The 27,839-nt window shown below is 46.6% G+C and overlaps 2 protein-coding genes across 6 annotated transcripts in view; one reads left to right on the top strand and one right to left on the bottom strand.

The window, feature by feature from the left end:
• RASAL2 (RAS protein activator like 2) overlaps nucleotides 1–9,677 on the top strand; it is a 398,007-nt gene extending 388,330 nt beyond the window's left edge. For all 5 annotated transcript variants that reach the window (XM_073011743.1, XM_073011742.1, XM_073011741.1 and 2 more), the window contains one exon: nucleotides 1,867–9,677. In XM_073011743.1, the coding sequence (XP_072867844.1) occupies nucleotides 1,867–2,031 (165 nt within the window). In that variant the 3' untranslated portion in view covers nucleotides 2,032–9,677. The remainder of the gene's footprint in view (nucleotides 1–1,866) is intronic.
• On the bottom strand, nucleotides 8,104–26,225 carry CLEC20A (C-type lectin domain containing 20A). The gene is made up of 8 exons (XM_073011745.1): nucleotides 25,955–26,225; nucleotides 23,123–23,479; nucleotides 21,170–21,235; nucleotides 18,736–19,101; nucleotides 17,184–17,291; nucleotides 11,890–11,994; nucleotides 11,031–11,116; nucleotides 8,104–8,473 (listed from the first exon to the last, which is right to left on the bottom strand). Exons 1-8 carry the CDS (start codon nucleotides 25,992–25,994, stop codon nucleotides 8,393–8,395), a joined length of 1,209 nt encoding a protein of 402 aa, XP_072867846.1. The 5' UTR covers nucleotides 25,995–26,225; the 3' UTR covers nucleotides 8,104–8,392.
• Between the last annotated feature and the right edge of the window lie 1,614 nt (nucleotides 26,226–27,839).

The raw sequence follows: 27,839 nt of genomic DNA, 5'->3' as shown, positions 1-27,839 counted from the left end.
ATCCCAATTCTGAAATATCTTTTCTTTAATCATTCAAGAAATTATCAGTTACTCAGTTTAGAGATCATTCCTAATAATGCGGGTAGGGAGGGGGAATATCATATTTAGCTCTTATCCCTTGTTTTCTAGTATTCACTGGCCGGTTCTTACCTATTGGTTTTTCAAAGATCTGTATTTGTTATCCCAGTAAACTTCTTTGGTTATAATTTTTTTAATTATTATTTTTTAGAAGACTTGCAGCTCTTTCCTTTAGTTTTGCCTATCCTTAAAATGAATTACTTTCCCAAAATAAAAAGCATTTTATACCAGATGCATGGGTCATTAATAATGTTGATTTTGTATATCTTACCACTTGAGTTCTCCATCAGGGAAAGAAGGATTTTTTTTAAGTGATAATGACAAGCAAGAGCTAGTTTGTTGTTGTTTCTTTTTTTTAATATACTTTGAAACTGTGACCACCAGCACTGCTGCCTTACAGATCCTGCTTTCCTGCCCCCCGAAAGCAGGAGAGTAAAGGGAAGTATTATTTGATGCCAGGTGGTAGGTGATTTTACCTAGATTTTCCCCTAGGGCCGTGGTCTTCACTCTTCTTGCTCCCAGTAGCATGTGTCCCAAAGTGTAGCACTACGTGACAGCCCTGGGTAGCTGCTGTTTTAATAGCAAGGAGCAGCACCAGCCCTCAGCCCTGCTACCTCCTCTGTGAACTTTACCATGACTAAACTTTACCATGCTTTTCTCAGGGTCCATTTAAAAGACCCCTAAGGTAGTAAAGCTCCTTTTGGCTTTGGAGATATTCCCCATATGCTATTTTCTTTTTAATTTTACAGGCATAGGTAAAGACTGTTTTCTGAAAACTATAGACTTCATGTTAGAAAGGTTCTGTAATGATTTACTGAGCTGCTGAAGCTAAGATTAGGGTATCTCTTCTAACCTAATCTTTATGAGACTGATAATGTTTTGATAAAATAATTTTATAAAAAAATTTTAGGTAGTTCTACTTTCCTTTAGTTAGACTGCCTATTTTTTTTCCTCTTTTTTTCCCCCTTGGTTTTTGTGTGTGTATATTCACCAATGCTTGGTTTCCAAATATTGTTTCTAAAGCATTTTTTTTTGAGACTCAAAAGTAAAATGAAAGCAATCTCCGTATTGGGCAGCCCTCCTGGAGTAACTCTGAGCTGGAATGGGTCTAGGAGCTTGTGTTCTCTGTTTGTTCTCATGTGTTATGTTGATGGCATTCCCTTTTCGGCCACATCTCCCTCCCCATATTCAAGTAACTCCTTGGTCTGAGCTTTTTGGCTGCTTTTTTCCCCTCTTGCTGTTGCATCCTCACCTTGTTGGTGACTCTACACTGCCACCATGTATTGTTTTAATTTTGAGCACAGTGTGAATTCTTTCCAAATGTGACTGATATGCCCTCTTTTGGGGCTAAGAACCCATAGATCACATGCTCTTCTCCTCTACGAAATGAAACCTCTGGTGCTTCTTTCTTTGCCACCTAATTTCCATGTTTCAATTTTGACCTAAAGCACTTAGTATAGTAAGGCAGCTTGATACCTCTGTTGCATAGTCTCAAGTAACACATGGTATCACTTTTACATGAAAGTCTATTGTCCCAAGAGATTTTTAATAAAAAGCCCTGCTATGCTGAAAGAAAAAGAGAGAGAGAGAGAGACAAAAAATAAACAGACCCGTTGGGCTCAGGAGAAGCTGAACCTGACCAGTGTGCAGAAAGAGGCAGAGACGTTCCATTTGGGAAGCACCATGCATACAGCTGTTTGAGAGAAAGCACTGGACTAGTCACTCAGTAAAGAAAGCGTGTTACCTCCTACCTGTAGCCTGAATAAAGGCATGATTGGTGTGTTGTAGGAAAAACGGATCGTGTCCCTGGATTCAGCCAACACCAGACTGATGAGCGCGCTGACCCAAGTGAAGGAGCGATACAGCATGCAGGTCCGCAATGGCATCTCCCCCACCAACCCCACCAAGCTTTCCATCACGGAGAATGGTGAATTCAAAAACAGCAGCTGCTGACGGGCTTTGTGAATAGACAGACTGTGGAAGGAGACAGAAGGAAATTGACCCACTCTCCTATCCCCAGACCTTTACCTAGCCCCTCCAGGTTTACAGAATGTTGCTACTTCACAATGGCAATGTGGTGAGAAACTCTTGAATGAAGAGAGGAACCTTGTCTTTCAGGGCATAAGGCAGTGACTTCCAAGGTCAATGCTTTTCCCCCACATCTCTATGTACATAGGGAACTTAGTTCTGGGCCATGTACAGAAAATATCACTGTAATATACCAAAAGGAAGTTAATAATGTAGATTACCTTTTTGATTATTGCTATTTTTATTATTGTTTTCCTCTTGTTGAAAGCACTGCAGTTGTTAGAGGAAGTAAAGTAGGAACTGTTGTGTGAGTGAGACACGAGCCTGTAGGTTCAGTAGGTAGAGACCAAGCATCTATCTGATAGAAGCACATGGAGTGCAATAGGACATTGTGAGAAGGAATTTTTCAGGGATTCATCTACTAGTTTAAAAACCCCACTCTGGCCCCCTTGTCCTTTCAGAAAACATGCAAATACCAAGATCCATACAAAACAATAATTTATTCCACTGATCACCCAAGACTGGTTCTGGTTGGAAGCTAATCTGATTTGGGGATTCACTGTTTCAGAGGACACAGACAAAAGCTGTTGCATCAAAACTGGACTTTAGGAGTAATTTCGATGGAACTCCTGTCAATATGTTTATTTCCTCTGTCTACAGCAGATGGGAATCTTCTCTTTTAGATAGGGGCTTTTTTTTTTTTTAACCCCAATGGTAATAAAGGGTGTTCTTTTTCCTCTTTAGAGTTTACAAAGCTATAAATATTTGTCTCTCCACGTACCATCTTCATCTTCACACATTCACTGCGCTTTCCTCCCCATGGTGGGAGCTGTCGTCACCAACAGGGTTTACTCTCCCCTGGAGAGGTTATTTAAATAGCTGTCCATAAGCCATCCAAATCAACACCCTTTCTTCCATACAGAAAAGGGCTAACCATACCATAGCTGGAATCTCTGAATATTTCCTATTAAAATTTTTTTTCTGTGTGTTACGTTATAATTTTTGTTTGGGATAAAGACTTTATCCATTGTACTAGCAAATCTATGGGGGGTAATTTTATCTCCATCTTTAACTTTTAAAGTGCTTCTTCCCCTTATCCCCTCAATAAAGAAAGGAAATCCAAATTTGAAGCATCACTCTCTTAAAAGTGATGATTGCTCATGTTTAAAAAAAGAAAAAGAAAAAAATTGAAAGTGTCAGGATGGCACATTCCGATTGTTATTCCCATGCTGGTAGATCTGACAATAATGACCCAGTTTCAACACTTGTCATCTATAGCCTTATTATTATAGAACAGAAAAAGTCATGGAAATGAATTCATTTCCTTTTTTCCAAAGGTGTGAAATATCATCTTGAATGCAACCTTGATTATCAGAAGTATGGCGTGTTACATGTTAAACAGACATTATATATACAAATATATATACACATATATATTCATACATATGTACATATAACTGCACAAATAGGAAAAGTTCATGCCTTCTATGCTGTTCAGATATAATGTTAAAAGGGTCCTGAACCTCTTTAAGCAAGATCTAAGCAGTTGTTTTATATTGAGAAAGCAACAATGTTTCTCGAATAAGTTGATGTTGATTTTAAATTATAAGCTTTAAAGAATTTTTTTTCTAGAAAAAGGGGATGGTAAAAAAAGGACCTGAGGGAGCCATATGCATCAAGTGAGTGTTTCCCCATAACAGAGTATTTATAAGGGAACATGTATAGTGCCCTCTTTTGAGTGATGCCGACAGACACCAAGCCCTCCTTTTCACCGAGTGCCAGGCTTGCATTCCAGCCTCTTGATCTCTGCCCTCTCTCAGGCGGATCTTTGTGTTGGACTTTATGTTTCAGCAACCTCACCATGGCCACATAAGCCACAACCTTTTAAAACCATTTATTTCATAGCAATCCCTGTTTCTGCCAGACAGAGATCTAAAATGGGAGTTTCTCACTGTGTTTATCTGATCTGCACACTTTATATCCAGCTGTTTTGGCACTTTTACATTTTCTTCACCTTTGGTATTTGTTTTGCAAATTCTTACACCTTCTCTCCAAGCGGAGGGCACACTGTGGTCAAAATCACTTATTTTATTAGGAGAAAGAACTAACTGTTCCAAAGTGTAGTGTCCTTTGTTGAAGGAGGAGGGATGTAAGCATAGATCTGTTATTGTTTCTGGCTATTCTCAGCTCAAGCCATGTTTAATTCATTCTTTGTAAAAGCCTTCAGTTGTGCCACAGAAAACCTGGTAAGAGAATTGTCAGTTTCATTGGCCTTAAGTATGTAATGTGGGTGATGTCTTGCCATTGAGGTTTGGAAGCTCTTAAGTGCTGATTATGGATTACAGAGGGCTGATAAAATTACCTATATTGGGAATTGAGAGAAGCCCAAAAAAAAAATCAAATGTGCTTTTGATGGATAGAATGTATCTTATTAGCATTATGGGAGCTCCTTAGAGGGCTGTCTTCATTGGAAGATTTAATGCCCAAAACATTTGGACAGATTATGCAGCCTTCTACTAGCAGGTTATCTTGAATGAAGAAGAAATAGCAAAAAATAATAATAATAATAGAGCATTACAAGTAAACTAAAAGTTCAGAGTTGTTGACAGATGTTAAATGTTAGGTTATCCTGTGAGCCTACTCCTGTCCAAACATTTTTCTCAGTTTTTCTTTAGAGAATGCTGCAATCTGTAGAACTTACTCTGAAGGATTTTTTAAGAAGAGAAGCCACCAACAGGTGATAATTTTTATGGAGGTATTTCTTAATTGGCTTTCCCTCAGTTCAAGTAGGTAAATAACTTTGTTTTGCTGGGAGGAGGTACATGGCTGAAGAGAGGCAAATAGATTAAGATAGCAATGTCTTGCACTTCCTGTTTCCCTCAAAACACCACCACATTGTGGGTCGCAGGATAGATGAGGGTTGAGTGGAATTTGGAATTCAGGTGAAGTGCTTCTAAAGTGCATGTCAAGCTGACAACAGACTTGACCATTAATGAGGACAGTGTTGGTAGGAGTCAGAAAAGAGCTTCATATTCCCCTTTTATATTACTGAAGCAATAAGCAATCTGAGCTGAAGCAGCAAAAAGAGTCACATTTCCATCAGGTCATCATATTCCCTGAGTCTCTGCAATAAAAGCCATGTCAGAGGAGAGATTATAACTAGGGAACTATAACAAGCACTTGAGCACTTACCATGTTCCAAGCACTATCACCAAGGTACTGTTTGGGTTTATGGCAGTCTAACGGTAAGAAAAGTGTGGCAAAGTGAGGTAATCATGCTGCTATAGCTTTTTGCTTTTTTTCATATGGTATCAAGTTGGTCAGAATTAGCTTTCTCTGACTGGTCTGCTTCTGTGTTTCTCTGTGATGGTGTTAGGACTATGAAAGAAAAAGAAAGATTACCTAAGACTGCTATGAGCATTAACTATATGCCCTTAAGAATGAGCTTGACTTTGGAAGTATAGCTTTTCAGATCTTAGTCTACCCAGGGCCTTTGTTTATGCGTCTGTGGTTCTGTAGACCCCTGGCTTTCACTGTGTTCTCAGAGGTACACCAGATTGAGAACAGAGTTCTTCTTTGGAAGTCCCAGAGCAGAATCACTGCCATCAAGTGAGTTTGCATTCATATTTGTTTCCCCTTCCATCAAGGGTTAGTTTTAGTCATCTCTAGCTTGGAGTTCCTGAGAAGGCTGGTTATGGGACTGAGCGTGGGAAAGGAACCCTCTTCAGCATTACCTCAGTCCCATCAGTCTACTCCATTGTGACCTTGAGCCCCACACATGCTTGACACCAGACTAGACTTGTCACAGGGCCAGACCCAACAGCCACATGCCACAGCTTCACTGCATTTTCAGCTACACCTTTGGAGGCCACCTTCTCCTATCAACTGTGGAAAGCCAAAAGGGCTCCCTTCTCCATTCCCCTTCCCTTTTTCAAGTCTAATAGTGAAATCTCCTGCTTACCCCAGCAGTAAATAGAGCAGTAAATAGTTGCCTTCCTACCCCTTACCTGAGGGCGATAATTTGAGATACTTTGTTTTTTCAATACGTCAGTTGAAGGATTTAGTTTCTTAAAAGCAAGAAATGTTGGAGTGTTGAATTTCTATTTAGAATCTCTTTTCATGTTTGAATGATTGTTACTAGTTCTAGAAGCATTCTCACTGTCATGACCCAATTATGTATACTCTTGGGTTTAGGAAGGACAAAAGTGATGAAATTTGCATGAGATAGAATAAACATCTTAGGAGGAGTGAAAGAACCTGAGGAAGAGACATGACCCATAAGGGAATGAATGCATAAGCAGAGCCTTCTCAGTAGCCCAGAGTTTCCAGGAAACAGGAAGATTTATATCCCTTGCCCACTCTTAAAATACATAGATACATAGAAAGGCAGTCTCTGTAGACAACACATGCACACACCCACACAAAACAGAATTCCTGGGGCTTCCTTTTTCTGAATGTTAATCCATTTTATCGAGCAGTGATTCCCAAACTTTGAGATTTTCAGATTTTGTGCTCTCGTTTTTTAGATTTTATGACAGTCATTCTATCATCCTTAAAAATGTAGTATATGTGTTATATGTATATATAAGTTAAAGCGACTTGAAATTGACTTGGTTTGGCATTGTCTCAAGAATCCTAGATATCATTGATACCATGGGGAATCATAGAAATAAAGCTGAATATCACTGATCTGAGAGTAGGATCCAGAAATAAGTAGTTTCAGTTCCTGATCAGTTAAGCCTCAAGTTCTTGAGTAACCAACACAGCAAGACTTGGGAAATGCACAGAGCTCCCGTGGAAAAGAGAGCGGTAGTCTTTGCCTGCATTTCAGCATGCATTTTCATTTCCTACTCAGTTCTATCTTCCACTTAAATACCCTCATTTGACCCTAGGAAGTTTTTTGGTTTTTTTTTTAGTTTGAGACTTAAAACCAGATTTATTTGTTGTTGTAGAGAGATTTCCACAGAAGTTGTGTTTTACGGACCTCCATCATCTTTGTGGGGGTACAGATATTTATGTGTAAATATCATTTTATGTGATTTCCAAATTTTCAAGGGAAACATTTCAATTCCCAGTTCAACAAAAGGTATAAATACTAATTGACTCAATGACCACCTTCAGAAAAGTTAAATAGTAAATTAGGTTAAATTTTGACTGGTGCTTAGACATTTCCTAGTTATATTAACTTAAGCAGACAGCAGCACATTAACCTGAGTTACACCGGTGAGGAATTTACATTCTAAATTTGATTTTGTTTTTCATCTCCAGGGCCTTAATAAGCGTGTGTTAACACATGACTATTTTACAATGATAGCTCTAAATAATTTATTTTTTATTTCAAGAAAGAGAAATACACCTTAGAAAAACAAAACCCAAGATTTTATTTTATTTTTAAAGCATATTTTTGTGCTAGTAGCATTTAGATTGTTCCATATGTGAGATCCATATCTGCATTTCATTACCTGGGTTTGTTCTAAAGAAGATTTATTTTTGTTCTGTGAATAATTTTTGACGGTTCTTGTACATGTACAGATATAGATACATTTGAGGTCTTTTACTGATATTCCTACAAAGAATATAAATAAACTTTAACTTTAAACATTTCAGACTAAAGTTGCTACTATATTTGACATATTGCTGTCTTCTAGCATGCACCTGGGTGACTAGGACACTTGGAGAGAAACAAGAAAGGAAATGTATGCCAGAATATTATTCTGAAAATATATTTTAACATTAAGAACAGTCTGTCTTAGAATTTTCCAACTTCCATGTAGTAAGATTTCAATTTAGGAAAAATAACTAGCATTAACATGTATTGTGATAAAATTGTTACTTTCAAATTCTGGAGAATTTGAAATCTCTTTAATAACTTGTGACAGGTAAAGAAAGTTTCCTTTGGTTTATTAGGAAGTGTAGCCCCACTTAGCTTCCTAGACTGCTACCATCCTCTTGTAATTTTCCAGTTAGATTAATGGAGTTTGTTTTCAGGATTTTTGGTGTTTGGTTCAGGTTTTTTACTTTAAATTCTTAATAGAAGTTCATTTGTCATTCCCAAGATTATTGTTCCCAAATACACCCATCTTCTCCTGCATCCCTGTTTCATTCTGTAAAATCCAGGGATGCAGGTTTCACGTGTAGTCTTATTTTGTGTTAGTTGTAGTTCTATGCTTTTTGGCACATCTCGAGTTCTTCCTAATCTTGTTCTACTAGGGATTACAAAATTAAAATTTACTCAAAATCCAGAGAAGATTTCATGAAAGGGAAACTGCATATCCGTAGAACTGTGCTATTTTTTGTTCACTTCGAAGCTGACCCATTTCAGTCTGAATTGTTCGTGACCTAATGTAAGCTTTAAGACTTCCTGGATCTGAAACATCAAAAAGAGAGAAAGCGTTGATGCGGTCTTTTTACCTCATGGTCCTCTTAGCCATAAACTATCCATCCATATACGCTTTATGCATATCCATACCCCGTAATTGTTTTTAGCCTCCCTCCAGCTGCCTTTTTTTATTAGCATTTTACCAGTAGGAAAATACATAAATCAGTTTTGTTAGCAAAAAAAATATATATATATAATGACAGAGAACACTAAAACAGATGACTAAATTAGTGGTTTTCAATCCTGATTATTCATCAGAATCACTGGGGAGTTAAAAGAAAAGTAAATAAATAAATAAAAAACAGAGGAGTACCTCCTGAGCTCCACCATTGAACAATTAAATAGAACCTCTCTAAGGATTGGACCAGGCTAGGCTTTTTTTCTTTCTTTCTTTTTTCTTTTTAACCTTGCCAGAGGATTCCGAAGAGCCAGGGGGTAAGAACCACTAGTCCAAATCAAGCTGTGAGCACTGTGTGTAGGTGTCTGAAAATGTTTTCTGTCCCCAATCCTGAAACTAGGGTAAGCTGGTTACAGGTGTTTCCTTACCTTCTATTTGGAATTTAAAATTCTACTAAAACTGACAATATATACTCAGCCTTCCCCCACATACGCCTTGTCCCCACCAACCCGTCCTTTAAGTCTGTGATGTAGAAATTCTCTCCATTAACGTGGTCATCCCATTTATGGAATAGATACATTCTGACAAAGCTGACCAGAAGATGGAATTCCCTATTTTGACCTCAATTTCCCCGCTGGCTTCCATTTAAAGCAGAAGGTAGATGGCTTCTAGTTTGGTGTCAGAAGCTTCAATGAGTATACCCTTGAGGAGTGCTGAAGGACCCAGGCCAGAATCAAATATGCTACATTTGACTTTTAAAGAGTAAACAACAGGCCGGGCGCGGTGGCTCATGCCTGTAATCCCAGCACTTTAGGAGGCCAAGGCAGGCGGATCACGAGGTCAGGAGATCCTGGCTAACATGGTGAAACCCCGTCTTTACTAAAAATACAAAAAATTAGCCAGGTGTGGTGGCGGGCACCTGTAGTCCCAGCTGCTTAGGAGGCTGAGGCAGGAGGATGGCGTGAACCCGGGAGACGGAGCTTGTAGTGAGCCAAGATCGTACCACTGCACTCCAGCCTGGGCGACAGAGGGAGACTCCATCTCAAAAAAAAAAAAAGTAAACAACATAGAGAACTCAAAGTTCCTTTGTCTACCTTACCAACCCCTACCAAAAGAAAAAAGGTTCTTAACTTTTCTGACCTAATATTCAGCACTGAAGTCTTATTACTTGAAAGTTATCAGATGCTAAATTACACCATTCGTACTTGTTCTTTCAGTAGCAAAATGTACTGAAAGCTCTCCAGTCCCCCCTCCACTCCTGGCAAGCATGCAGTCATGTGCTCATGTGAATTTTCCAAAATCATGAGTATTTTGTAAGATTCAGTTGGTTCTATGAAATTACAATAAAGAGTATTGTATATTTTATTATAAATTGTAAATTGTGTGCTATACATTCTTTATATCAGTAAAATTTATAATAAACACATATACATTATATACTCACACACACATATTGCTGGTCTTTCTAGAAACTTGATTTTGTGAAATTCTAGAATGAATTGCCAGGGTGATATTTGTTTGGCCTATGAATAAATTGCAATGAACTAACAGATAAATGCCAATGTTTCCTTGTCTGTAAAATTAAGATTGTGGCTAAATAGTCTATAGGGTACTCTCTAGCACTGACATCCTGTGGTTATTATCTGATATAATTGAGAAATGTGTCCTTAGACCATGTTTAAAAACCAGCTTGAAGCTTTTCTCTCAGTATTTAGGAACAATTCTTCCTCTTCACAGTCTCCCATGGCACAAAATTTCTAAGAACCAAAAACGTCTGGAATAAGTATATATTCAGAACACTACAGTGATAATGTTGATAATAATAGCCGGCCAGGCATAGTGGCTCACGCTTATAATCCCAGCCCTTTGGGAGACTAAGGCAGGAGGACTGCTTGAGCCCAGGAGTTTGAGGTTTCAGTGAGCTATAATCGCACCATTGCACCGCAGCCAAGGTGGACAAAACAAGACCCTGACTCAAAAATAATGGCTAATGTTTATTGAGCACCAACTATGTGTCAGATTATTTGCTAAGCACTTTATATGGAATATATCATTTAATCATAATACCAACCATATGAGTTAGACATTATCATTCCTGTTTCATGAGGAAACTGAGGCTCAGAAAGACTAAGTTGGCCAAAGCTACACAATGGATAAGGGCAAAACTAAGACCCAAAGTCAGATCCCTCTGTGCTTTCTTGACCAAAAAAAAAAAAGCTTAGGAAAGACATTGGAGAGGGTAAGAAAAGATCCAAAAAGATCATGCCACATAACCAACTTGTGACCATGAGCCAAAGTGATGGCAGTGGAGCAAGATGAGGTCATATTCCACAGGTTTTCCACCTTAATATATTGGCTTTTTAAGATTGTCTTGCAATGTCAAATCATCTGACTGATCAGAATTAGAAGAGTGGGCAGAAGTCTCACCTGTCTCAGAAATTGGTCTTTCATCTCTTCTGGGTCCATCAGAGTTGAGATGGTAAAGTCTGCTTTCAGGATTCCAAAAGGGTGCCCTGGAAAAGAAGGTGCTACCTGTTCGGGGGAATAGTATCCTATTGCCATTTCAAGCTCTTAGCAGTCAGGAGTACCCAGTGGACACCATAGATGCTACATGCCGATTTGGGATTTCAAAAAGAAGAAAGAAACTGCTGAGCAGAAGAATGCTTAGCCACAATTAGGACCAACCAATTAGTGGCTGAAGAAAGAGTCCCATGGCTTTGGGTAATGCAGGCTCTTCCACAGCCTGGCTACCCGTCAGGCAATTATTTTCTTTTTTGTTTCTTCTGTATTATTCTCCTTATTTTAATCCAGTAAGTGGATACTCCACACCATGCTGGGAATACTCACCTCTCCTTGAGCTCCCCACCACAGAAAATTCTAAAGTTCTCTGACTCTTTAAATAAATTCAGCTTTTGCCCATGAGTCATCCATAATCATTACAGGAACTACAATCTCATAATAAGACTGTATGTGCATTATATTTTATTGTTTATGAAGTTTATAATTATCTCATTGGGTGCTCACAACAACCCTATGGTATAGGCAGGGTAGTTTTTTCCACATCCCCTTCGCAGAAGAGAAATAGAAATTCAGAGACTTGTCCCCTAAATTTTCATAATAGTCACGGAGCATAAACTAGAATCCACCTATTTATTCCTATCCCTATTCCCAACATTTCGTGTTGTCTTTCATGAAAAGGTCTCAAGGGCCCTGTGCCAAGGAGTGACTGTCAAGATTTAACTGCTCCTCTGGTAAGAGTAGGAACTTGGTAGACAGAAGCAGTTACCTGATTTTTGTGCTGATGTTTTTTTAGATTCTGAACTCAGATGTTGGGCCTCTGTGGCAGCAGCTGCATCTCTTCTATCAGTGCCACTCCCTCCACTGGTCACAGCTACAGGAGGGGAAAATAAAAGATTTATTGCAAATACAACCAGGAGTAAGGTGGCCTGATGCTGGTGATTGCCCCTGAGCTAAAAGACAGGAAAGGACAGCCACTACTAGGCACACAGTTGCTGCAGAAGCCAGCGATGTGGGAAGCTCAATTCCTGCCAATCCCTGACTCACCCCCACAGGCTCTTGTAACCCAGCACTTGAGCTGCTACACTATCATCTTTCAGAAACCACCCCTGGCAGCAGGATCTGTGGGGCTTGGGCAATGTTAGGAGGTTTTTCCTCAACAAATTCTTTTTGTTCAGTAGCCTATGCTCCAAAGGGCCTAATGTCCTTGTTTTGTCTGCCAGCTACACAAAGCCCCCACCATGGCACCCAGGGACCCTCAACATCGCCATCTCTATCCCAAACCAAGTGTAGGCTCTCCCCCAGTACCCCCTCTCTTCCTGTATGGCTGGCCATGCCCGGAGGCGCTCCAGCCAGAGACCCTGGTGTCCTCAGTGGCTCCCTTGCTCCGTCTCACCTGCTCTCATGTTCAGTCACCAAAGTCCTGTCAGTGCCTTGCAGATGTCTTTTTATTCTTTCAAATATGGAAATAATCCTTTTATTTGGAATATATTATTGTAAAATATTTAAGCAAATTTATCCCCTCCCCAACCCAGGGACACCCATGATTAACACTTTGCTGTAGAAGGTCCTTCACACTTGCATATTTGTTAATTTGAATGTGTAAAGATCTCTCTTGTTTGCTTTAAAGGCTGCTTAGTAGTATTTCACTGAATGTACCATAACTTATGTAACCAATCTGCTTTCAGTGGACATGACGTTGTTTCCACCTTTGCACTGTAATAAACAATGCGGCAACAAGCAGCCCTGTGTGTGGAGGGTGCATATGTATGTGTGTACCTCATATTATTATTTCCTTAATCAATTTCCAAGGGTAGAATTTCTGTATGAAAGATTATGCACATGTTAAAACTGACACAAATTCTGATACCAGAGTAATAGCCCCAGTCAGCATACCTACTGTGCCAAGATCACTGTTTTTCCCACATTCTCAGCATTATCACCTTTCAAATCTTTGCTACACTGGTAAGTACAGAAATAAATTTTAAAACTGCATCTTTTGGATACCTGTAATCTCACACCTGTAATCTCAGCACTGGGAGGGTGAGGCAGGAGGATCACTTGAGGCCAGGAGTTCAAGGCCAGCTGTGCAACATAATGAGATCCTGTCTTTAAAAAAAAATTTGCCAGGCATGGTGGTGTATGCATATAGTTCTAGCTACTTGGGAGGCTGAGGTAGGAGGATCGCTTGAACCCAGGAGTTCAAGGCTTCAGTGAGCTATGATCATGCCACTGCTCTCCAGCCTGGGCAACAGAGTGAGACCTTGTCTCTAAAAACAAAAACAAAACAAAAAGCAATAAAAAGTAACCATCTTTATAAATTTTGCATTTGTGTGATTCAGTGAACAAAGCTGAGCATTTTTAAAAATGTATTTGTATTGGTACTTCAGTTAACGTCACTCGTGAACAATGTAAAATCAATTCCCTGTCATGTCCCTTCCCACTCCAGTGCTCCACAGCAGGCCTCAGTTCCACCTACCCAGACTGTGCAATATTATTTCCCCACACACACGTTTCCTGTCTCTTCTTTTCTGACTGGCCGTGCCTTCAAAGGCCTCTTTCCCCACCCAAAGCATCATTAATTTCTTTAATAAAGTGATAAATGTGTAAAATTCAGAAACACAGAAGAGGAGGGAACATCCGTATTTTCATCCCCTGAATATAGTCACTGTTAACATTGTCACACATCTCCTTCCAGACTTGATTCCTAAGCATTGACATTTCCTTTCAGCCTTGTTGTGACTGTATTATGTACATAATGTTGATAATGCTTTTTTCACTCAGCACCCTAATACAAGCATTGTCCTACATCATCCTAAGCACCTTGCTTCTGGAAATGCAGATCTGAGCATTTTGCTCACCTGCTGTAAACCTCTGATGGCTCCATTGGCTGGGGGATCAACTCCTTCAGATTTTGCCCCCCGTGTACCCCTTTCTCCTCATCCCCCACCACTCCCTTCCCCAATATGTGGCCTACACCACATCAAACTGCTTGTCATTCCCTAGCAAACCATACAGTTTGACATCTGTCTTTACCCATGCTGTTCCTTCTGCCAGGAAGAACTTTCTATACTTTTCTGCCAGATGAAATCCTCCATTGTTACACCTTCTATCCTATTACCACCTTCCAGGCAGAATGAAATGAATTGCTTTCCTGCCACAGCTCTGGGTTCACACTTCTGGTGCAGCACTTTCCAGACTGTCCTGACTGTCTCCATTAGTTCCTAGGAGACCATGTGCTTCTAAAAACAGGAAACAGCCCTGCTCATCTTGGTATCCACAGTTCAATGCCTTCTTCAAAACAAGTACTCAGGAAATTATTGTCAAATTAAATTATCTACCAATGTGCACTATCCTAGTCCCCAGAGAGATACAAAGAAGTACAGAACAGCCCCTGCCCTGTGAGATTCTGCAATCTCAATAATTCATAATTGGAATCATTTATAATTAATAAAATGAGAATGAGGCCAGCCCCATTTATTAAGGTAAAGAGAGAGGTGGGAGAAGGAATGAGTCACTAAACATTTCACTAGAGAACTGAGATTAAAATGGTAATAACTACCATTTATTGAGTGTATGCCAGATGCCAGGCACTGAGAGATGAGAAAAATAAGGTTCAGAGAAGTTAGGAAAATTGCGTAAGGCCACACAGTAGGTACTGGAGCCAATATATTCCCACTCTTGACTGTCAGACTCGCTTTTAGAACCAAAATGGATTATTTCTCCCCCAGATCACCCCACTTCACCTCCATCTCCATCCTAAATTACCCAGGGAGGACGAGACAGTGAGCTGGCTCTGGCCAGACAGGACCCCTGTAGAATGCACTGTAATGCAACCGGAGTGGGGAGACTGTGTCCCAGCACACAACGCCCCCACACCACACTCCACCTCTCATCCTCAACTCCCTGGCCTGCACCCTACGCATGGAAGCAGGCCTGGTTGCCCCAAAAGAGGAACTCGCCGAGGTGCTTGGGCCTGCCTGGGATGGAGGTCCTAATTTATAGCAACGCGTACAGGCACCTGTTTGGGTCTCTGGCGAGCTCCCAGCTGCCTCCGGGCGGGTGTTTTGGCTCAGGGCTGCAGAGTCAGGGGGTGCAGTTGTCCTTTGGGGCACAGCTGGGCTGCCTGAGCCAAATGAGTCCGAAATGCTTTCTTTGGTCCCCGGAGAGCTCCCTGGAGCCTGGGAGCCGAGGCCGCGGCTGGATGTGGCAGACCCAGGGTGTGCTGCTTTCCTGGGAGTAGCTGGGGCATCGCGGGTGGAGTCGAGCATGGGGCTCGAAGCGGAGGCCAGAAGAGTCGCAGCTACTTCCTGGGGGACAGAGAGGCTCCCCCAAGAGGCCGCAGCAGGGCTGGGGGGCTGGGTCGCCGAGGGTGCGGGGTGGGAAGACATATTCTGGACAGTGACCGCCGGCTTCCTGGGTCCTTCCCCGGGAACCAAGGTGCTCCCCGGGGCCGCGAGATTGTCCGGAGGGCCGGATGTCACCGCCCCTTGGGGCTGGAGGGCCACGGGGCCCGCGGAGGCGGAAGCGCGCGGGTAGGGGGTGCGGGGGCCGGGCTCGCGGGGCTCCAGGCTGCCCCTCTGCGTGAGCCGCGCCGCTGAAGCCGGGCCCCGCGAGGCGCCCACGGGGCCGGTGCTGGTCCCTAGGGCCGGAGAGAAGACTTCTGTGGGGTCCGATGCGCCCGGGACCCCTCCCAAAGCCGAGGGCGCCGACGAGTGGCGTCGCGCGGTGGCTCCCCGGGCCTGTGCCTCTTCCGTGCCTGGCCTTGCCCAACCCAGTGCAGACAAGGGCGAGCAGGGAGGGCCTCCTGAACCCCATAGCGCGGCCCAGGTGGCCGGTGAGCCTGGGGCAGCCAGGCAGGTGCCAGGATAGACTTAGATGAGAAGAAGACAGGCTTCTGACCCAAATCTGACCACGGCCGGCCTGGGCTCTATCGCCTTCAGGGTGAGGTCCCTAGCGACTCACAGAGGGCCCGGCCGGCAGGATCTGGGCTCCCACACTCTCCAGTGCTGACTGTCCCCACCCGACCTGCAGCTCCTTCCACCTGCAGTCTTCACCCAGCCCCGCACCCCACAACACTGCAAGTTAAATCCTCCTCATCCTTCCGATGGTTATAAAGTCACCTCCTCCGGGAAATCCTCTGGACAATTATCGGGGCGGGATGCTCCGCTTCTCAGTGTCCCCACCACACCTGTGACTATACCAAGCACCAGCCTCTTCCCAGCTGGCGGTGAGAAGCTTCAGAACAAGCCTTCCCTCCCCAAAATCTTGCCTGGTGGCTGTGCCTGAGCTGGCACAAGACTCCATCCACACTTTTTAACGAGTGAATGAACGAGGCTCTGCTCGACCTTGATCAAGTGCCCTCACTTCTCTGTGTCCTCAAAAAAGGCAACAATCCCTTTGTGTGACACAGGAATCTGTAAGAAGGCCAGGAAAACGGTGATTTTGCCCTCAATTACTCTAGTTAGCCTCAGAACTCTTGGGAAGTAAAATGAGGTAATAGCTGTGAAGATGTTTCAGGAATTTTAAAGTGCTATAGGAATGCGGTCACTGTCCTTCCCAGCCACCTCCCCACACATAATGACAACAGCTCATCCCTCATCCTCTCCCTGCAGAGGAGCCTGCAATTCGGAGGGACTTTGCAGTGCTTCCCTCTGGACGCTGAGCCTCAGGACCTCTCTGATGATTCTTCCTCAGGAGTACTGCTCAGGTATCTTCCCCTCCATCTCCCAAGCCAGGATCTCATCCTCTCACCTGAGAAACTGTACAGCCTCTCCTGGGTCTCTTGGCCCTGGAGCTGCAAATTCAGTGGCCCAATTCCAAGAAAAGGGAGTTTGATGTGGCCCAGTCCTCCTTCCCCCATCCCTGGCTGGACCAGCAGGGTGGGAAGCAGAGGGAAACTCCCGTCTGTATAAGTGGCCCTTGACTGCTGCCCCCTTAACTCACCCCTTTTCTAGGCATTCACTGGCCCTTCTAGGAGGGGCCTATGCAGCCTGCAAGCCACCCTTGCCACTTCCCCAGACCCTGAAGACCCAGATCCAGCCAAGGACAGGCTCAAAACACCTCTGCCTGGCCTGGAAGTTGTTTCCTCTGTCACTTCTGTTGGGGAAGTTGGGGAAGTGCGGAAGAGTGGAGGCAACTCTGCTGATGCCCGGTGTCCAGTGGAGGGGTCTGCAAGAAAACAGAGTGAGTGTGAGGGCAGGGTCTGCAACACCCAGCAGGTGAGCAGCCACCCCAGGCTCTGATGGCCCCGCATTTGGTTACCCATCATGGTAGCCAAACTCAGGAGGGCACAGTTGTTGCACATCTGCCATGTGCCAATCCCTGAAGGAGACACATCTCCAGTCCTCACAGCAAGCAGCCCCTCAGGGAGGAAGAGTGTCTTTATGGATAAGGATCATGTGTCTCATCAAATCCAAAACACAAAAAGAAACAGCCAAGAACAAGCAAATCCACAGAAACAGAAAGTAGGTCTGTGATTGCTGGGGAGGGGAGGGAGTGACTGCTACCAGCTAAGGGGTTTCTTTGGGGTGAGGGGTGATGAAAATGTCCTACAATTAGATTAGTGATGAATGTATTAAAAGCCACTGCATTGTACCCTTTAAAAAGGTAAATTTTGGCCAGATGCGGTGGCTCACGTGAGCCTGCAATCCCAACACCTTGGGAGGCCAAGGCGGATGGATCAGCTGAGGTCAGGAGTTCAAGACCAGCCTGGCCAACACGGTGAAACCCCATCTCTACTAAAAATATAAAAATTACCCAGGTGTGGTGGCCAGCACCTATAATCCCAGCTACTCAGGAGGCTGAGGCATGATAATTGCTTGAACCCAGGAGGTGGAGGTTGCAGTGAGCTGAGATCATGCCACTGCACTCCAACCAGGGAGACAGAGTGAGACTCTGTCTCAAAAATTAATTAATTAATTAATTAAATTAAAAATTAAAAGTAAATTTTAAGATGGGAACTATAGCTCAATAAAACTTACAAAAAAGAGAGGTGGGGGAAGGGGAAAGGAGAGAAGGAAAGAGCAAGGCAGAAGGACGCCCATCACACAGGGTGCGGGTGCCAGGCAGGCTTGGGCTCCCATGCATTCACAGGGACAGAACAATGACAGTGGCTCCCATCCACCAGGGGCCCACTCTGTGCCAGGGTTTCTACTCTGCGCCTTACATTCACTTTCTCACTCAGCCCTCAGAGCCATCCTATAAGGTGGGTGCCATCAATTCATTTTGTTCAATGTACTTCCCAGATAAGGAGAAGGAAGCTCCAAGATGCTGCCCACCTTATTTCTAGCAAGTGGTAAACTGTCTGATTCCAAAGCTCAGACTTTTAACTTCATTGTCCAATAATGAATTGCTCTTTCTGATTGCCAGTGCCCTCAGGCTGGATGGAGCCTGTTCCATTATTTAAAGATCCCCAGAATTAAAATAATACAACTTCCTCACAAGTTTATAATGCAAGTATCTCAGGAGCCTGCTCCAGAACTCAGTTTCCCTCAGAGTCTAGAAGTGCTTCCTTGGGACTATCCTCAATATCACCTGCTGCCAAATAAACCCATTTCCCACCTCGTTCTATCCTCAGTGGGCCGAGGGCCAGCAAGAGCAGACTCTCACTCACCATAGAAGCAGATGAAGGGCAGCGGGGAAGAGCAGTTCACTGCGTACACTTTTGGGGAGTAGGTCCTATAGATGCCGAGAGCTGCACACAGTCCTCTCGCCATCATCGGCACCTGCAGCCAGGAGGGGATGCTGGCCCCCAGGTCACTGGACCAGCTCAGAGATCCAGAGTTCGCATTGAGGTAGAGGCCAATCCAGGCTTCAGTTTCACTCATGATGGATCTCAAGGCCTCCTTGCCTGTCTTGTCTGTCACCATCTGCAGGTCGGCCAGGTCTGTGTGGTGGCTGCGGCAGTACAGCAGGGCTGAGGACCATGTCATCACTTGGTCAAATCGCGTGAAGGTCTGACCGCCAATCTGGACCACAGCTGGGGTCAGAGAATGTGGAGCTCACAGGCCTGAGGGTCTGGGTCTCTGACAGCCCAGCCCTCATCATCCTTGGGGATAGAATTCTGGTCTGACATGGGCCCTTGTCCCTCGTCCTTGAGTGTTAGGTTTGATCAAAACAACAACAATTTTATAGGTAGACTAAATACCAAGTAGGAAGAATGGATGAGATATAGCGGCAGGTGGGGAAAACATTAGGGAAAGCAGGGCTTAAGAGTTCGTGTAGTTATATGGCCTCACAAGTTCAGTTTAAGTCTTAATTTCTTCATCTATACAATGGGGTAATAATAGTACCTAAGGTCAGGATTACATGAAATCACATATGCAAATGGTTTAGCACAGTGATATATTAATAGTAAGCACTTGGCAAGATAGTAGTGACCATTTCGGGGGAGATTATGAGGAAGACAGAATAATCTTGGTTTGGGGTCACCCTCGAGTGTGATTTCTAGGGGCTGTGCCTGCCCGCACTGGCTCACAGGCGAATTCAGGACTGAGCAGGCTAGAGGAAGAGTGTGATCTTCCTAGGCTCACCGTGCCTGGAGAGCCAGGGAGAAGAGGCCAGCCTGGAGGCACGGGCCCGGTAGACAGGAGGCGGAGCAGGCTCAGTGGCATTGCCTTCCGGGGAAGCCGGACAGACTGAGATGCCGGCCTCCCACAGCCAGCCACCTCTGCCAGTCCCTGCCTGAGGCTGGACTGGGCCAGGTCGTGAGGTAGGATAAGCCCAGCCTACCCTGCTCCTCACTGGGCCTGTCCCGTCTTGCAGCACATGAGCCCACACATCTGAGATTCCAGACAATGGAAGATTGGAAACGATATGAGTGGCTGGGACTCGACCTGAGGCATTGATTCTGGGGGCCCAGAAGAGGAAACACTCCTGTTTGCCGAGACGGGAATCACATCCTCAGATTCAAATGGAGCTTCCCAAACTTGGACATGGGCCTTTCACCTAAGCCCATCAAGATTTGCCTCCAATTTCCCTAACACTTTCCCTATCTCAACTGATGTTTTAAAGTTACTCTTGATTAAACCCCTAGTATGTGCCCTGAGCTATGCATGTGGCCTGTGTCATCTTTGAAAACCCCACTACTATCCTGAGAAGTTGGTGTCATTAACCTCAGTTCACAGACGAAGAGAAGGAGGCTGAGGGAGGCAACGACCTGCCCAAACTCGGGTCATACTAGAGGTTCGAACATGGGAAGCCTACACCATCTTCACTCTACAACTCTGTACTCCATACCATGCAGAAAAGCCACTCCTCAGAGCAGAGTGAGTGAGTATATAGCCTCTGTCATAGAACTTATCCATATCAGATAGGAAGAAACTTTTTAAAAGATACCAAGGCAGTAACACCGGAGGGGACTATTTCAGAGAAGCCGCCCCCACCCCCAGATGGATGAGCAAGTACTTGGGCTGTGAAGAGAAACCACCCAGTCCCCAACCCCAGAGTGACAGCTGGGCTGCAGCCAAGGGCTCATCCACTCTCTGATTCCAGTCTCTGATTGGAGACTTAGAGCCAGTCACCCTCCCCTGTGGGCCCATCAGAATAATAAAGACAATGGCCAGCTGTGTGGTTCATACCTATAATCTCAGCACTTTGGGAGGCCAAGGCAGGTGGATCACTAGAGCCCAGGAGTTCGAGACCAGCCTGAGCAATATGACAAAACCCCATCTCTACTAATACAAAAAAATTAGCTGGGCATGGTGGCATGTGCCTGTAGTCCCAGCTATTCAGGAGGCTGAGGCAGGAGGATCACCCACCAGGAATGTTGAGTGAGCTGTGAGTGTGCCACTGCACACCAGGCTGGGAGACAGAGTAAGGCCATCCATGTCTTAAAAAAAGGAAAAATAAAAATAAAGACAATGACTGTCTCCGTGGGGTTCAGTCAGGGGACAGCAAAGCCTGGAAATCCCTCCTGGACAGCCAGGCAGGAGTCAGGGGAACAGAGGGGCCCTGGGGTTGGGGATCCTGCCGGTTGGTCCTGATGGAGAGGTCCAAGGCAAAACAAGCCAAATTCCCAGAAAAGGGAATGGGGAGCAGGTGTGTACCTGGCTTTGGAGAGGTGGTCAGGCCGACAGAGGGCTTCGTGGAGATGAGGTGCCCGACATCAGGGTCTGTAAAACAGAAACAGACCACGAGTTACAGGGAGGCCCAGGATCCTCTGCAGGCAGGAGCTGCCCAGTTACCACTGGGAAAACTTAGCTCGGGGGCAGACAGGCTCGTCCATCCCTTTCTACATTGATTCAATTTATTCAATAAATACTGGGCACCTACTGGGTCACAGACGCTATTCTACGCCCTGGGAAAAATGACAGAAATAAGACAAGCAGAGTCCTTGCTCTTGAAGAGAATATGAGAGGGAGCAAATCTTGCAGAGAGGTAGGGGGAGCTGCCCAAGCAGAGCCACAGCAAAGCTTCTGCAGTGAGAAGGAGCCGAAGGAAGTCATGTGGCTGGGGCAGGAGTAGGAGATGAGGCCAAAGAGGGGAGGCGAGGCCCGATGGCTAAAGAAGGATAGGATTCTAAGTGCTGTCAGGGCCTACTGATTCTTTTGTTTACAGGGAAGTGATCTGATTAACCTTTTTAAAAGCTCACTCTGTGTAGAGAACAGACTTTAGGGGGCAAGGGCAGACCCAGAGGAGAGACAGCGCTGACTTGACCCCGTGTGCTAGCAGCAGAGGCGCAGAACTGGAGAGAGGTGAGGGGTCAGGACCCATCTTGGTGGAGTGTGGGGACATTGTGTGGAGCAGGGGACAACCCCATAGGCACACCCCTCCCTTTGCAGGCCTCCTGGTCCGAGGCACACTTACCACCCGTGGGAATCTCTTTACTCCCTTGGGAACCCAGCATTTAAATCTAAGCAGCCACCACCTGCTACTTCCCAAGGTCCCGGGGCAGGCGCCATGTGGCTGTGTTGGGTGCATGTGAGGTTGGTCCTCCATAACCCTATTTGAGAGGTGAGGATGGCACAGAGTTGGACTGAGCCTTGGCTGACAGAGGGAAAAGCAGGAAGTGACACTCTTACCGGGCAAGTGCTGTGCATGCCACAACCAGCCCACGTATGATCTTCCCAACAGCAACAAGACAGGAGTCAGAGGCACTGGTAGCCGGGACAGAGAGGGGCCCGGTGGAACACAAGGAGGCAGCTGCTGTTCTCCAACAGCTGGAGCCTTGCGCATGGCGTACCGATGGTGGATTTCCCACAACGATGCCCGAGGAGTTGGCTCCCGCTCCCCACTTAGCGGGAAGCAGGGGATCTCCCAGAGGACGGCTGCTCCCCTGCTGCCCAGCTCTGAGACCCTAACCGTCCACCTGTGCTTCCTGAGAAGGAGACACTGAATTCTGCTCTTGCCTCTGCATAGGTACACATGCATCCCCCGAACCCCAGCCTGTCTTTCCCTCTTGGCTCCCTTTCTTTTTCTCCTTCCTCCAAATCCTTAATTGGCAAGAAAGGAAATTTCCAGATTTTATTTTTATTCTATCCTGACTTACACCCATTTTTTCTAATGGAGTGTTCAGAGTAGGTATGCAGAGGAAATAGAAACAGAGGCCACAGAGAGAAAGTGATGTTGCAAAAACAGTAAAGTCATGACCAGTTATCCTCTGAAAGGGTGCTTCTCGCTCTCTCTCTCCCCGCCCCATCATTTGCTATTGAAAAGCAACCCTGGGCCAGGCCCAATGGCTCATGCCTATAATCCCAGCACTTTGGGAGACTTGAGGCAGGAGGATCACTTGAAGGCAAGAATTTGAGACCAGCCTGGACAACATAGCGAGACCCTGTCTCTATTAAGGTTGTTTGTTTGTTTGTTTGTTTTTTAATTAGCCAGGTGTGGTGGCAGGCACCTGTAGTCCCAGATGCTCAGGAGGCTGGGACAGGAGAATCACTTGAGCCCGGGAGTTGGAGGTTACAGTGAGCTATGATCCCGCCACTGCTCTCCAGCCTGGGCAACAGAGCGAGGCCCCTAGGGGGAAGACCAAGCCTGAAATATGAATGTGAACACACCATAGTAGCAGAAGAAGGGATTCTGGGCTGTGCAGGAGTCGGCCCCTATGGAGGGAAATTTCAGCCGAGTGTACACCGTGGCACAGATGCCCACCCCGAATTCGGGCAGTGTCTGAACCCACTCCAGGGCTGTGTAGGTGGAGCCGCTGGACCATCTCAGGCCAGACGTGCTTGCGTCGAAGAAGAGGCCAATCCAAGCCTGGGTGCTGGTCATGAGGGAGTAGAGATTCAACAGGTCACTTGGCTGCAGGTCAGCAAGGTCTGTGTAGTGCAGCCGGCAGTGCTGCTGGGCGTCGTACCAGCTCAGCGCCTCCTTCACCAGAACCAAGTCCCTCTTACTGCTCACCAGCTGCAGGGCTAGAGCAGGAGAGGCTGTCACAGCACAGCTGTCCCCAGCCCAGCCCCTAGCCCTCAAAGAGCTTTCAGCCACACCCTGGTGGGACTTCCCAGCCTCTTCCTGCCCACTCTGTGCTTTGTCGCTGGCCCACCAGTCATATCCAGCTCTACCTCCCAGCCTTGGCATGAGCTGTTCTCTTGTTCTTGAAGAGCCAGCCACCTCCTCCAGCTCCCTCAACCCACAATTCCTATTCTCCCATTCCCTCATCTCCCCACTCCCTTTGCCCAGCTAACTCCTCACCCTTCTGCCCCATCCTTTCTACAGAAAAGGTGAGATGCCTTTCCTATATGCTGCAGTGCACCTTTGTCAGTGCTTGATAACGACAGACAAAGCTTGCTGAGTACCCGCCATGTGCCATCAGCTCACGGGATTCTTCCAGCTGCCTAAGGTATCACTCTGCCTGTTTTACAAATGAAGGAACCAGGTCACAGAGAGTTAACGAGGCACAGCCAAGGCCACCCGGTGGGAAGGAATACAGCCCAGACTCAAGAACCCTGGGCAGGCTCCCAGCTCCAGGCCCATATCCATGGCAGGGGACTGCCCCTCCATCGGGGACCCATAACCAGAGCTGCACCCTGGAATCACCTAGGGAGCTTTTCAAGTACGCCAATTTCCAGACCCACCCTAGAGCAAAGATCTGCCGCTGGGACTAGCATCAGAATTTTTAAAAAGCTTTCAGGGAAGAGACCTTTTTGTTTGTCTATCTGTACCACCTGGTACGGGCAACTTAGGAGCAAAGAATGAGCCGTATTCATCATTATATTCCTAGGGCCAAGCACAATGCTGACCACAAGGGCTCAACGTATTGAAAAAGAGGGAAGGAAGGAAAGAAGGAAGGGAGGGAGGGAGGGGAGAGGAAGGAAGGAAGGAAGAGGGAAGGGAGAGACGAAGACGAAGGAAGGAAGGAAAGAAGGAAGGAAGGAAAGAAAGAAGGAAGGGAGAAGGGAGAGAGGAAGAAAGGAAGACAGAAGGGAGAGAGGAAGGAAGGAAGGAAGCAAAGAAGGAAGGAAGGAAGGGAGAAGGGAGAGAGGAAGAAAGGAAGGAAGACAGAAGGGAGAGAGGAAGACAGAAAGGAAGGAAGGAAGGAAGGAAGGAAGGAAGGAAGGAAGGAAGGAAGGAAGGAAGGAAGGAAGGAAGGAAGGAAGGGAGATGGGGAGGGAGGGAGGAAGGGAGATGGGGAGGGAGGGAGGAAGGAAGGAAGGAAAGAAGGAAGGAAAGAAGGGGAGGGAGGAACTAATGAGCAAATCAAACGTCTCCCAGGAAGCCACCCTAAGCCCCAAGATCTGTGTTCCTTCCTTCCTTGACTCCATCCCCTTGGTCCCAGTAAATGTGGTTGGTCCGGGGCTGCTCTGCTCTGCCCTGGGTCTGCCTGTGGAGGGAGGCAGAGAGGAATGAAAGGCTTGGTGCTAGGACCTTGGAGGTCCCGGACACAAGGAACCCTTCAAGCCAGATGCCCCAGGAGAGGAGAATGAGAATGAGGAGCTGGGCACAGGCCGTGGCAGCAAAGCCAGGGGCCAGAACTGAGGAGGCGCTTGCCAAGGAGAACCAGCTCCTCACACCCACCACAGCGGAGGATGCTTCCTGTCGCTAAGAAAAGCATTCTGCTTACTTTTTTGTTGAATGACTGGCTGTGGCCCACATAATTGATTTTAGGACGGTGTCAACCCCCGCCCCCCAGCGCCGTGCAGGGTGCCCCTCCCCCCGGTCTCTCCAGCCCCACCCCAGAGCCCTGGTGGCAACCTCTGTCCCTCTGTGACCTCTAGTCAGTTCCGTTGCCTTGAACTTCGCCCTTCTCTGCGTGCCTGCCGACACCTGGGCCCGAGGCCTCTCTACCCTCAGCAGCGCCCACACACCCCCGCTCTGCAGCCAGAGGGCCTAAGACCTGACCGCCCACGGCCACCTGGGCCGCAGCCATGGGGCCCTTCGCCCTCCCCTCCCACCCGCATCAGCAGCCGCCACCCTCCCAGCCAGGGCTTTTCCTGGCTGTCTTGGCGGCTCCTTCTCCCCCTCAGACTCACCCACGGCTCCCTTCCTCCGAGAACCCTTGCCGCCCCCTGGTCCACAGACCCCCACAATGCCCGTCCCTGTCCACACCCTGGTGATGGTCTTCCCTGCATCGCACAAGCTTCTGAAGTGACCTGCGAGGCCGTCTCCTTGAGGAATGTCTTAGCCCCGCTAGAATGGAAGCTGCTGGAGCCGCATTGTTTCTGACTGCTGCCTTCTGGGTGCTGACTGAGTACTGTCTGGTTAGGGGTGATGAGGGCGAAGCTCCCTTCCCACCCCTGTTCTGACGGTTGAAAAGTATTCATTTCTTTCTACCTTGCCTCCCCTCCAACCTGGAAATCTGGGAACTTCAGGGGAGTGCCGCTTTCCCTCAGCCTCCAGCCCTGGGGAGCATGGAGCCAGGCACCCTCCTCCAGGCCGGGGGGCCTCACCTGCTGCACAGAAGGAGAGCAGCAGTGCCTGGGGCAGCATGGCTGGGCACTGGCTGGGCGATGACTGGGTGTTGGCTGGGCATGGGACAAGCCCCCGGAGCTGGCGGGGACTGTGGCAGAGGCTGCGTCTGACCTTCTGGCCTTTTATTCCTTGCTCTTTACTCTCTTCCTCTTTGCAACCCAAACTGCTGGATTTTACTAAACAAATACTTATCCAGTGTCTGTTGCTGCCAGCAGGGTGTGAGGTGCTGGAGCTGCAGCCTGGAGGATGCGGAAGAGATCCCTGTGTGGGGACTCAGAAAACAGTGTCCCAAAATGAAGGCCTCAGAAGCAAAAGCTTTTCTCTGACCTTCTCCTGCTTTCCTGTCTCTCAGCCCCACTCTCCCCAAAGTCAGTCATAGGAACTAGAACCCCTTTTCCCCAAGTCAGCCATAAAACCTAAAAATATTACTCTAACTTGCCCTTGCCTTGCTGTGTAGAAACTGGCTGTAAAGAAATGATCTGAAGGGATCATCATTTGACTGTAGGTCATGAAACCCCCATTCCAGAGAGGACCCTGCTCCACGCCCAGAAAGAAGGACTTCATGCTCAGAGAGACCGAGAAGAAACTAGACAGACAGGCCTGGCCGGGTTTCCCCACTCAGTCTATTCACATTAGATCAGGCCCTTTGTCCAATCATGTTTCTACACAGCTGCGCACACTTTGTTGAACCTAAGCACAAAAACGAACAATTTCTCCCCCTATCTTTGGGTCTGCCTTCTGAAGGCTCCTGGGGACACATGTTAAATAAATTTGTATGACTTTCCTCCAATTAATCTGCCTTTTGCCAGTTGATTTTTCAGAGCATCTTCAGAGGTCCTCCTGCAACGTGGATCTGGTAATTAATAGGCAGATCGGGGATGGAAGGAACGCATCCTTGGGGCTGGCTGCTGGGGGAGAAAGGGAGTAGGGAAGCAGAAGGCAGGGTGAGGCTTGACCCCTGGGTCCTCAGGGTCAGAGGAGCAAGGGGCAGAAAGGAAGGAAGGGGAAGAAGGAGGTGAGGAGGGAGAAGGAGCTGGAAATTGTGGACCAGGCTTTGCTAGACTCACCTCCTACCCCTCCTCACAGCAACCACATGAGGGAGGGGCTGCCATTTTCCCTGGTTCGCAGGGGAGAGACTGTGGCTCGGAGAAGTGAAACAGCCTGCTCAGGACTACCCTGCAGGCAGTGGTGAGACAGCAATTCAAGCTTAGGACACTGAAAAGCATGAGGTTGGGAGGTGATGGCCCCAACAATTCTGCTTCTGCAAGATCAGAGACCCCCACGCCCCATCGAGGCTCTGGCTCCAAAATTAAGCACAGGACTGGGCCGGCACAGTGGCAGGCACCTATAGTCCCAGCACTTTGAGAAACCAAGGCAGAAGGATTGCTTGTGCCCAGGAATTTGAGACCAGCCTGGGCAACATAGTGAGACTCCATCTGTACAAAAATTAAAAATTAGCTGGGCATGGTGGTACACGTCTGTAGTCTCAGCTAGTCAGGAGGCTGAGGTAGGAGGATCGCTTGAGCCTGGGAGGTTGAGGCTGCAGTGAGTTGTGATTGTACCACTGCACTCCAGCCTGGGAGACAGGGCAAGACCCTCTCTGTTGCCCTAAGGGCAAAGCTTTCGGAAACACAGTCTGGAAGGCTCTTTTTTCCTGCACTCCACCCCTTCTCACCCTTCCCTGATGGAAGGGCAAACGGCCCCTCCGAATGGGCAAAAGGGAAAGAGGGGAGAAATTGTTCATGCAGCCACAAAAATGTCCTGCCACAGTTTCTCTTGTATAGCAGTGGCCTTGAATGACTTCCTCCCAGAAGCAGGTCCTGCTTGTGCCGGGGCCTCCCAGGACCACTCTCCGGGGACAGA

Source organism: Chlorocebus sabaeus, chromosome 25 (genome assembly GCF_047675955.1).
Source record: "Chlorocebus sabaeus isolate Y175 chromosome 25, mChlSab1.0.hap1, whole genome shotgun sequence".
Lineage (NCBI taxonomy): Eukaryota > Metazoa > Chordata > Mammalia > Primates > Cercopithecidae > Chlorocebus > Chlorocebus sabaeus.
The sequence above is the reverse complement of the archived record's forward strand: the minus strand, read 5'-3'. Positions and strand labels throughout refer to the sequence as shown.

Bases quoted from the DNA above. Each gene is read 5' to 3' on its own strand.
- CLEC20A (XM_073011745.1), bottom strand. From the start codon at position 25,994: ATGCTGCCCCAGGCACTGCTGCTCTCCTTCTGTGCAGCAG. The intron at 17,292-18,735 runs GTGAGTGAGAGT...GTTTTCTTGCAG, and splicing joins GCCCTTCATCTGCTTCTATG to ACCCCTCCACTGGACACCGG. The intron at 11,117-11,889 runs GTAACTGCTTCT...CTTCTTTTCCAG, and splicing joins AACATCAGCACAAAAATCAG to GGCACCCTTTTGGAATCCTG.